General features: G+C 34.8%; 1 protein-coding gene across 1 annotated transcript; it reads right to left on the bottom strand.

Annotated features, from left to right (window-relative positions):
- Window positions 1-541: 541 nt before the first annotated feature.
- Window positions 542-11,749, bottom strand: LOC120067169 (uncharacterized). Its single transcript, XM_039018641.2, has 10 exons — window positions 11,224-11,749; window positions 11,019-11,097; window positions 10,788-10,882; window positions 6,714-6,818; window positions 5,850-5,929; window positions 3,423-3,513; window positions 3,230-3,337; window positions 2,905-2,991; window positions 1,116-1,184; window positions 542-986 (listed from the first exon to the last, which is right to left on the bottom strand). Exons 1-10 carry the CDS (start codon window positions 11,461-11,463, stop codon window positions 843-845), a joined length of 1,098 nt encoding a protein of 365 aa, XP_038874569.1. The 5' UTR covers window positions 11,464-11,749; the 3' UTR covers window positions 542-842.
- Window positions 11,750-12,366: the final 617 nt, after the last annotated feature.

Here is a 12,366-nt window from a genome sequence, read left to right on the forward strand (position 1 = left end):
ATCCACAAAGTAAAAAATAAAATATTACATGTTTCATCCAAAGCACTTCATTACAATGTTTATCAAGGTGTACAAAGTTCCATGGTACAAAGATGATGTTAAATGATCAAAGACCATTCACAAGTACAATAAAACCTATTGAGGATGTCATATTCTATGGTATCAGCTCAAGAATTTCTGTTCAACTTGATACTGGAATGGCTAAACCTTTTTTTTTTTTTTTCACCCTATAAAGTTACATTCAGTCTTCATAATCAAGTATAATCTGCAGAATTTGGTTAAAAGGAAAGGTGATTCAAATTTTGTTGGGATGTAACCTAGGTAGGCACGAGGATTTAACCTTGCTCAAAACCTCTATGCTCACGAAGTTTCTATATTACCCTCGTTTCGAGAACAATGCTGAAAGATCTACCCAAAGGAAGAACATGGGAACATTTTTGCTAAGTCGATCCAAAATGAAAAGGACCGAAAACTTTGATAGTGAAAACGTCCAAAACCATTGGTTTTTTCCATTGGAATTAAAGACGATAAACAGCTGAAATTACAATAAGAAAATTCAAAAACTCACTAGCTTGCAATGAACAGCAATCGAAAAGAGAAGAATGTAGAATGTTACATGGTAACTGGAATATGAGTCCTGCACTTAGTAGCACTTCCATCTTCTCCAGGGAAGAACCTATGCAAGACCAACTTTACATGATAAAAGTGAATTGAGTCAAAATGATATAAAAAAGGGGAGGAAGGACAATTCTCACAGCTCAGCTTCGACAAAACATATTCAAGACCTGGAAAGGTGAAGAATAATAGATCCTACAAGTTGTTAATTTAAGTAATCCTACGTATTAAGAATTGGTCTGGCCCAATTCCTGCTTGCTCTTGCTTCTTTTCATCTTTGCCTTGAATCTTGATTTTGCCATTAAGGTTTGAACTGTATTTGAGAAGTTCCCAACTGCCATTAGAACCAAAAGGAATCCACAAAATAATACCTGCACCGGAGTCCGGACATTTATCCGTCAGTTTGTATCTAAGCATGTGCCATGTTTTCACAACCTTTTCAGCAAGTTTGAAATATTATTTTGAATTAGAACCAGTAGAAACAGAAAACAAGTAATCACCTGCCATTCAGGAACCACGCCGACTAATGCAGTCTTGAGGAGAAGTAAGCCAACGTATGCCTCAAAGCCCTATAAAAGTAAATTAATATATTACTATAACTCATATTATAGTTCCATTATTTAGTAATTGACCATAACAGATTATGATTGCTAAATGCCCTTCCTAAACAAAGATGGTTCATACTGACTGACCATCATAAATCCACTGAACCGCAAGCATAGCTCAACTGTCTTAGTAAACACAAAGTTTGGTGTTCAAATCAAAAAATAAATCCACAGTGCCACCATTTGTAAATAGCGAACAGTAAAAAGAATTCCATTTACCATAATGCACAAAATTTCCATAATAACCAATCATACCCTGTGAAGCTAGATTAAAATAATATTTCCATATCACCTAAAATTCAACAAAAGTCTTCTCACACCACCACATGGATACCTAAACCATCCTGAAAAGTTGTATTTATACCATATAGCAGAAGGGGTTTATGCCTTTGAGGAGAGAAACCTAAGCTCTATGTGAAGGTATTCCGACTTAACTAATAACATTCTTTCTAATTTGATATCTTACAACGTTGCTTAAAGTCTAAAAGTTTTACCATCTCTACTTTCAAGTATGTTTATATGAAAAATTAAATGCTACCTTCTACATTTTTTGAGATTCTCTTAGTGAAGGGTAAAAACATTATTTCTGGTAAGCATTAAATAGAAAGAAATTAACCAAAAATAAAAATACCTAATCACTAATATCTAACATTTAAACATGACTTTAGAACTCAAGGACACAATTGTACAACCTATAGAACAGATCCTCTTCAAGTAAGGTTGTAACTATTAAACAAAACTGTCATACATAAGAGTCTTTCATGAATAACTAATCATATTACGTCATATATATATATATATATCTATATGTTTGTTAACTTTTCAGAAAAATAAAGCACTTAGGTGGAAAATTGTTAGCAAATAATAAAAACAGCAAGAGTGTATTAAAAAACTGGTTGGGTAGTTTTTATAATCTAACCAGAAAAAATGAACTTCAAAATAGAAAATTCAATTAACATATTGAAATTTTGATCTTTTAAATTTTTTGTTCCACAATAAATTTCTACGAAAGTTTTAATATCCATCAGAAAAAAAAAATTGTAGTTAAAGAATTTTAGGCACATATAATCAATTTCTTAACTATACAAATGATAGTAAGTCAGAGCTTGTTTTTGTAATTTTGACTCCAATTCATTAGACAATGAGAACTACGTTAAAACAAAAAAGGTGGGTGCATTAAGACGCCCTCTACATTAATTCCAATTAGAGGAAAGGTAGTTAAATAGGAAAAGAGTTTTGCTAGTTTGAACAGACTGAAAAGTTGCTTAAAACACTAAGACCCCGTTTAATAACCATTTGGTTTTGTTTTTGTTTTTGAAAATTAAGCTTATTTCATCTACATTTCTTCCAATGATTTGCATCTTTCTTAAGTACAATAGATGAATTCTTAGCCAAATTCCAAAAACAAAAACAACTTTTTGAAAGCTACTTTTTTTTTAGTCCTCAAAATTTGACATGGTTTTTTAAACTATTGGTAAAAGGTAGATAATAAAGGAAAAAATTTGGAGGTAAGAGTAGTGTTCATAGACTTAATTTTCAAAAACAAAAACCAAAATCAAAATGGTTACTAAACGGGATCTAAGGAAATAGCATTAACCAGCCATGAAAAATCTAGTTTCCACTAACTTGTTCATCAACTGCCATGAAAATTTTGGAACATGGAAAATATTGAGGCTTAAGTCACCTGTAATATAAAGAGTATAGGACACAGTATCCATAGTTGACCATCTACACCAGCTGTTTCTCCCCAAACGACATCCATTCTCTTAGCCTAGTAATAAAAAGAATAAAAAAGGAAATCAATAGATTGATAAAATGACAGAACAAGCAACCACCAATTAAAAACATATGCAACATTCATAAATGTTTATTATCAGATGCTTAAAATTTTGAGTGCCTTGGGTAGGGAAGGGATAATGAGCTCCAGTCATAGATTATATTGAGGCGACAAAAATTAGAATATATTGCGATGAAGTTGAATGCAACAAGAATGCAGTAGAAAATGGCACCTTCCCAAGAGCAATCCGAGTATAAAGCCTCTGACGCTGATATCTATTTTGTAGAAGCATTGCAACTCCTTGCATCATGGCCCACTGTAGGAAGAGTTGTACACCTCTCTGGAGAATAATTGAACCCATGCTGTTAATCCAATGCATAGAGTACGGTATGTATTTAGCGGGGTAATAAACAATAGGAAAAAACCTGCTTTTGGGCACAATTTGGCTGTCCTTTGATCTCCCACGTAAGACTAACAAGTGCCATAATCATAGCGCAATAGTGATGATATATCCACCTGTAAAATCATGACTCGCGAACTTTACCATAATGTTCGTAGAACTAACGATGAATCATAGAGCATAATAGTGATGATCTATCAACCAGCAAAAGCATGATCACAAACTTTGCCCGTGTTATACCACGACACTACAAAAACATTGATAAAGTACAAATCCTATGCACATCAATCAAAAGATAGAGAATAAAGTTGTTTACAAATCTGGTGTAACAGACATCATTCCATCAAGCACCAAATGTAAATCTGAAATTATAACATATGCACTGACAAGAGAACACATTCATGATAACCTTTTTAATGCCCAACCTTTTTCTTCAAAAGTGCCCAGGAAAGAGAATGATTGCTTTCACCTACTTCAGAGTGAAAGAGTGTAATGAAAAGAGGTAGTTTTGTGGGCTTTTACATAGGGACGGTGGGTTATGGAGCATGTTAATCACTTTTTAGAAAGAAAAACAATTTCATTGATAAATGAAATATAAGAGTAAAACTCCAAAGACCAAGAGGTGAATTACAAAAATAGTCTCCAGTGTGAGCATGTTAATCATAACCATCTACGGTAGGTAGATGAGCTTTACTACTGTAGATTGCTAGATTGTTAGTGAGGAACTATTTCCATATTGTAAAGATCTTTGAACTGTAACACTAACTATAAAAAGGTTGGGGACTTCAAAGACCATAAGAAAAAAGTAAACAATGTCTTCTCAACTCTTCTCTCCAGATGTTTCCTCTTTGAGGATTCCCCTTTAACCAAAGATTCCAGATGAGTCAGGAGAGCACTCTTTATCTGTAACACCTTCTCCTGCGCATTGAACCTTTGACCAACTATCGTTTGGACCTCCATATTACCAGCTGAGTTAGGAAGAATCCAATTAAAGATAAAGTCTATAGACTTCCCAAACCACTCCCTGATCATAAAACAATTGGGTCTTAGACTCTAAATAGCAGAGTGGTGAATATGGAAATATTCTGCTGCTTTTAAAAAAACTTCACTTTTTTAATAAGAAACCGAGCTTTCATCAAGAAAAATGAAGAAAATGTACAAGGACACAAAAAAAACCCGCAATATAAGCAACCCAAATACTAACTACAGGAATGGACTCCTACTCAAGAGGATTAAACCAAGATCAGCACGTCTCTCACGGTAAGCATATGATTGAAGGGTTCGTTTTGGCATTGATAGCCCCATAGCAAGATCTCTACTTGAACTGGAGAGCCTTACTTTGTCCAGAATATTCTTGGCTTGGCTTGTATCCTTGGCCAAGTATGCTTGTAATGTTGTTAAATTTGTTTTGTTGGCTGTTTTTGTTGTTGGTTTTAGGATTTGCCGAGGATGATATGGGGGTGTTATCGTAGTTGTTTTGCTTACTTTTGTATCTAAGTATTGAACTCTGATCAATAATCTCATTACATTATATCAATGAAGAGGCTTGTTTCTGTATTAAAAGAAAACAAAACAGAAGGGTCGGTAAACCTACTCCATGATCTCTCAACCTCCCTAAAAAAATTTGATGTTCATCATGCACCAAACTCAACTCCACCACAACACGGCAAAGAAACGATTTTGTCCTTAGCATCACTTGTGGCCAAAGATGAGTCCATAGTTCTCAAACCTGAAAGGGTTAGAACCCCATTTGACATTGAGAATGACCATTCGCTTCAATTGTGGTCAAAGTCAGAGTTAGTTCTCAAGTTGAAAAGGGTCCGGGCCCATTTGATGTCCTTATTTGATAAGAATAGGGAAGAAGATAGTGTGAATCAAGCTTTTTGGACATAACCAAATGACATGAGATGAAGACCTTTAAGTTCAACCAAGGAGGCATTTGGGGAGGGAAAGATATATGAGCTTAGAGGAATTGATAAATCTATTAGACCTCCCATAGTAGAAGAAAATTCACGGGGGCTCCTTAGACATTAAGATCACCTCCCAAAAGCCACATAGAAGTATAGAACTACACGAACCTTGTAGATCCCAAAGATCACTCCAAAAATCCATTCTCTCCCTTCAACCAGAAGGCTCGTAAATACTAGACAGTCCCCAATTGAATTCACCCACCATCCACCATCCACCATCTTAACTGTGGTAGAAGGGAATAAGAATGAGAATATCCATTGTCCCTTGAAGAACCAAATAATGATTTTTGTTTGGTTTCACTTGTGTAGCCTTCTCTTTTGTACTTGTTACATTATCCTCTATGAAAACTGATTTCTCATTATAAAAAATTTCAAGTATAAATACTTGTAACCTTAAATAGTCAAAGCTACCATAAGACTATTTTAAAATAAAACAATGAATAACAGCATAACAACGAAAGCAAAAGTTGCAGCACACATACCAAGGGCGAATGTCACTGCCATTGACTCTTAGTATGTTTTCACGCAATGCCAATCCTGTGTATAGGAACAAGAGCCATGCCTGGAAAGAAAAATGATGTGTTGAGCTTAAATGAATCTTCAAAAGGCATTGAATACACTATATGAAGATAACCCTAGAAATGCCCAGAGAACAAGATTTCAAAAATTACATCATTAATAGAGATATAAGAGAAAACAAATGAGATATCCTCCCTTAAAAAGCACAAAATTACAAGAATTTAGATCATCTAGGGCACATTTAGTTTGAGTTTTGCATCAAATGAGAAGCCTGAAATAGGATGATTAGAAACTGAAAATGGGAAGCACGTGCTTATATTTGCACAGGAACAGGTTCCATATGCCTCAAAATGATGAATGTAGAGTACCGAGTACAAACAATGTTTAGATTTTAATGTAATTTATAGAATGTTAGAAAATATTTCTGTCTGTCTCTCTCACACACATATATTTAATGAAAACAACAATTTTTTATATAAAATTAAATTATGTTTTCTAAATTAATTAGAAGTATTAAATTAATTTTTTTTTCCTTTTAAAAGAGACAAGAATATATTAAAAAAATAGAACTAAGCAACAGCCAAAGAACAAAGGAATGAGATGATCCTCAAAATAACTACAAAAGGAATATCTTCCAATTGTGAAGGATTCAGTGACGAATGCCAAGTAGATATAAACATTTATATTTATCTCGTCAATCATGAGGTATTTGCTCCACAGTCCCTACTACCAAGTATAGAAGGAGCCAACTTGTACAGAAACAAATTCAATATGCATCAAAACATTCAATTAGGGAAAGAAGAACCGATTTAGGGAAAAAAAAATACCTGGTACAGTTGAACTGGAAATGCAGGCAAGCATCCATCCCAAACCCAGCCTCTTAGAACAAGCAGCAGAGATGGGAAAAGGAGAAAAAGAAGAGCAGTCCTGTCCTGCTTGAAAGAGATCAACGTGAGGGCACCTCAAGCTAAAATGACATAAGATTTGCCCCAAAGAAAGAAGGAAATCCATTTTGACAAATATCATTAACATAGGAATGTCGAGAACCACCCAAATTGAGAAAAATATCATGTAGTAATTACTAAAGAAAGAAGATTACAAACACCAGTAAGTTGCTTGAGACATTTAGCTACAATCACCTCTCACACCACTCGGTAAATTTGTCCAAAATATGCATTAGTTCCTAATCATTATAATCGCATTTGTCCATAACAGTTTTTTTTTTTTTTTTTTTTTTTTTTGCCTCTACCCTAAAGTCTAAACTTGATTCTACATAGAAGTTGAATAATATTATTCTTAGTGCTTATGTCCAAAACCCATGAGAGGTAGAAATCTTGAAATAAGACCTGCCAACATTTCTCGTCAACAAAACAATGCAATAAGTGATTTATATTTTCACTTCCCGTTTAAAATCTTTAAGTCAACTTTGTCTCCAACTGTAGTTTAGTCTATTACAGAGGCAAGATAGAATTGACCAGAAAATTAACTGTAAATTTAAGAGAAAAGAGAAAAGACAGGAAGATAAAACTCCCGGCAAGTCCCTACAAAATTTCCTTTCACTCTATGACAGTTAGCTGAACAGAAGATGTGCTCTAAAACTTAGATATCCCCCTAGAAAATCAGAAGTCAGCTGAATGTATTCAAATAATTATTGACACGATGGCATAGCTTTGCATAAATCAGTAAATTTTATTGAGCTGGTAGGAAGAGTTGATAGGCCAGGATTCACATCATTAGGGACTTCTTAAACAATTACCATCATAGAAGCCCTTAAATCACTTTGATTTGTCTCCTAAGATTATTTTTCTTAATAAAAATTGGCTTGGTTAACAAAATGAGAGATTGATAATGTACTGCTTGAAGTAGACTGGAGGAATGTGATAACTATACACCACGTCCATGAACTCCTGGGGTGGGTTTTTTTTTTTTTTGGTTTATGTTTTTTGTTTTTGTTTTTTTTTTTCTATATTTTATTTTTAAATGAGAGAAATCAGGTTTCAGTATGATAAATGAACGCATAAAACATAAAGCCATGAAAAAGAGCTCAAAGAAATGAAGCCAAGAAAAAAAAATTGAATAACTGTAAGGGGCTACAACTATTAGGATTAACACTCTTTTTTTTTTGGATAAGGGATCCACACTATCAACGCTATATATATAGAGATACCCAAAGGGAGGCCTTCAACTGAGACACTTTGCAAAATCCTCCAAAGACCGTTTTCATCCTGAAAATTTTCTCCTATATCTCCCTAAGCAAAGGATGCCGCCTGCTACCAAATCACCCTTCATTAGTAAAAGAAGGGTGAAGAAGCACCTCCAATAAATGAAAAAGAATAAATCCTCCATCACCTCCATTACAACAATAATGGTGGAGACTTACCTCATCCGTTAGATCCCAACAACCCCTAATACCTAACGAATTCGTTCACCTATTTGTCTTTGAATCTTTCTTTGGCTCAATAGAGAATTTGATGAGCTAATAATTTATCCTTATATGTGATGCTTATTCTAGTAAACAAAGAACAAAATTTTTTTTCTTCGGCAATACCTCCATATAACATGATTGGAGTCAAACTAACAATATATCCAAAATTCTATAAGATTTTTGTAGTAAAGTAACATCTCTGTATAATATGAACCAAGCCACCATATGTCAACGCCAAACACACCACTCGGGTCCTAAAACCAAAAACCAAAGATGAAGATATCGAGAAGAAATTCATTATGTGTATTCTACCAAAGCAACCAAATAAAACAAAAATCAAACCTTCTTTGGGATTTAATCATCCATAGCAGCAAATAAAAGGGAAGATCAGCTAAGCCGCAAAACATGTAAAAAGAGATTTGCAAGAGCATGTTCCGAAAGAGTTGATAGTCCAAAATTGGAAATCACTAAATTTTGGGAAAGCAATCCCAAGAAACATAAAAGCAACGCCAAAAAAATCTGAATGTTGTGGTTTATAAGGGAATCTCCAGAACTGAGAGTCACAAAAAAGGGAGGCATCCAAACAAAGTTTTGAGGTAAGGTTGTTTACTTGAGATCCAAAGACAACTTGACCAAACTTTTGTTATTATCTGTTCCATTTGTATAAAGCCTTAATTGTCCAAATAAGAAGCTGGTCATCAACTGGAGACTTAACTTTAGAGCCCACTTTTACCAGAAACATTATTGTATTAATGACAAGAAATTAAAATGAAAAGTTAGATCAGGATTTACCCAAATGGACAAAAGATTGCAATAATGGAGAGAGAAATAGCAATGAAACTACTAAGACTGAAAGCACAAACTAGAAGTGTTCAAAAGAATAATGCACTGACTCCAGATTCTTTTCTATATTCTGGAACAAGAAACATCATCCTATTTCTTTCATATTATCATTACAAAACAACGCCATTATGCAATTAATTCATAATACCTTTGATGTAGATTCAAGCAAATGCCGAAGGCTAAAACTAGGCCAAATATCCCTTATACTTTGAGGCCCAAATGATGTTTTATTTCCAGAATCTGATTCTTCTCATATTTCCTTTTCTGAACTTTGAAAAATTCAGAAATGTGGAGATATTATTTGCCATAGCAAACCAAGGCCGGTCCTTAGCTCTACTCTAGGAGAAGAAGGACGCCAAACATTAGAGTCCATCCTATAATCGCTAGAATTCACCTTCTTCCATAAAGTCTCCTTCTCTTGACAGTCCAAAGCCACTTTGAAAGAAGAGATTTATTCAGATGATGTAACGAGTCAATACCAAAACCACCATACTGTATAGGGAGCAAAATCCACTCCAATTGACAAGGTGGGAAAAGCAACAATGTTTAAAATCTCCACCGTCTCAGAAAAAAAAATTCTCACAATCTTATCCATCTCTTGAGTCACTCACAAAAGGAGCCTTGAGAAGAAAAAAGTAACTTAAAGGAAATGTGGTTGATTGTGCAACTGTTAGTCTTCCCCTTTAGAAACCAACATACCTTTCCCACTTTACTTAAATTTGCTCTAAATTTGTCCACCATGAGCTCCCAAAAACTCAAAAAAGCTGTAATTACCTCCCAGAAGGAGACCCAAGAAAGTGAATGGTAAAGTTTCCACACAACATTCAAGGATCGAGGCTAGATCCATGAAACACAATTCTATCCATCCTTTTGAATGTCTCTCCCTAGGTTGTACAGCATGTGCAGAAATATAGTTCCAAAAATGTGGAACCTCATCCTCTCACATCCATTTTTATATGAAGCTGTGATGGAAGCTCTTTGAAATTTTCAGGACTACTCTGTCCTCCGTTCCCTAGAACTTTAGAAAGTTCATTTTGCAAATGCTTTCACAGCGCTCTTGTTCAAGATAGAGCAAAGGTTTTCAAACAATTTATGTAGTTATTCAGTATCTCCGATTTTCCGATTGAAAAGGGTGATTTAATAACTCCTCTGGCATAGGGTTAGAGGACACATTCTTCACATACTGTAGAAATCAAGGACATAGTTGTACAATCTATAAAACAGATCACTTCGTACTGTAACTTCCGTTCTATTCTATCAATAAGCGTTTGTTTCTAACCAACTTCAACCGGAAAATAAGCCAAAATCTAGACGGGGTAAGATTAACTAATCAGGCCCATCTGAAGCTTCACTATCCAAATGCATAGAAGAAAGAATCTTTCAGTCAGCTGTTGATGGCCTAAAAAAGTAGATCACCTAATATAGGTGTTCAAGTAAAATACAAAAGCGAGGGAAAAAATAACTCTTATAACAAAGCACTAATTTCGGAGAGTTCGAGGTATGCCGTAGCCGTAATTATTGAAAAGTATAATCAGGATGCAAATTACTACAACATGCAATAAGGAGTAGCCTCTGGGACCAAAAGGGAAAAGATTTGAGATAATACAATACAAAGAGTAAAAGAAAATCATACTCTGTAACTGTTATATTCCTCTTTAACTTTCAACTGAACATCTTTCCTTGAGGCACGCACATTAATAGGTCCCAGAAACATCTGCAAGAACTTCCCTGCCATCAAATTACATACTCATACTCAGAAACTAAATGCAACAAGAAGCATGCGGACGCTAATCCTCATATTGTCCTTCAAAAGAGAAATGACATCAATTCGCGATCTCTAAATACAAAAGGAAAGAACTCTAACCTTGCGGCTTCCCAGGAAGAAACGATGCAACCTCTCCATCGACCATCATACATTTAGCTCTTTGCAAGTCATCTTCCAGCTGATTCACGCAAACAAAGAACAAAAAAAAAAAAAAAAAAAAAAAAAAAAAAAATGATGAATCGATCCGTCGATTTCAGAACGACAGATTTGAAATTAAATGCGTAGAAAATTGAAAGATATAGACCTTTTCAGCAAGCTTGGAGTCCAAAAGCTTCTTGGAGAGAAGCGAATTGAGTAAAGAACGAAGACGGCGAATTGAAGACTCAAGAGAGAGAGCACGCTGGCGGAGAGACTGTTCGTCGCTGGCTGTTCTGGAGATTAGAGATGCAGCCGAATCATGCAGTTCCTTCGCCTGCTCCACCACTCTCCCAACTTCATCCTCGACGTTGTGCGACGAATCGGCCATGTTGTCGGTCTCCACCATAACTCTCCGCCTTTGAGACGACGGTGAATCCGATCTTTGTTGAGGCTGCAAGTCCCCAAAGGTAGAGGACGAGAAGGCGAATCTCGTAGGCCACCGCTTGAGAAGCTAAATAGAGAGAAAGAGAGAGAGAGAGAGACTAATGGCTGTTTCTTCTTCAGAGATTCACATTCACGTAACCTTTTCTCTCTTCTCTCTCTCTCGCGCACACACACGTAATCTCTCTCTCTTCTCTCTCTCCAACCGAGTCCTACTCCCAACTCCAAACTCACACGCTCCTAACTTTCCTATTTAGAACCTGAAGATACATTTTTTTTTCTTTGAAAAACATTATGATACAGATAAATTTAACATATAAATTAATTATAATAATACAAAATACAGTATAAATAATGAAATACAATACAAAAAGCGTTGAAGTACACTAATAAATAAAATGCAATAAATGACTTGTACTGATCGTAAAAGAAGAAAAAATATTAGAAGGAGAAGTATGAAGAACTTTTTTGTTGAATTGTTGAATATATTCAAGTGGACTATATTTTAGTACACTTTGTGGGAATTTAAATGTGAATATAAAGATTAGATAATTCCAGGGTTTGATCTTTTTTTCTTTTAGTTTTGGACTCGAGTAGTGAGTTTTTTAAATAGGCTACCTAATTTTATATTGGGAAAAATTAGATGAGTTAGCTAATCTTTTTCTTTAAAGAAAGTAAGCGTAAAAATAAATAAATCGCACAGATACATATCTGGAAAGTATCTAGAAGTATTGATATCTGATACATGTCTAATACGGATTTTTTGACTCACATAAAATATTTGTGTCTCATAGCTACCTGCCTTTCTAGTTCAACTATTGCGAGCAAGGCCAAACTGAGCAAAACTCAATTGATATATGGATATTTT

The sequence above is a fragment of the Benincasa hispida genome, chromosome 12 (genome assembly GCF_027475165.1).
Source record: "Benincasa hispida cultivar pf3 chromosome 12, pf3_genome.v1.1, whole genome shotgun sequence".
Lineage (NCBI taxonomy): Eukaryota > Viridiplantae > Streptophyta > Magnoliopsida > Cucurbitales > Cucurbitaceae > Benincasa > Benincasa hispida.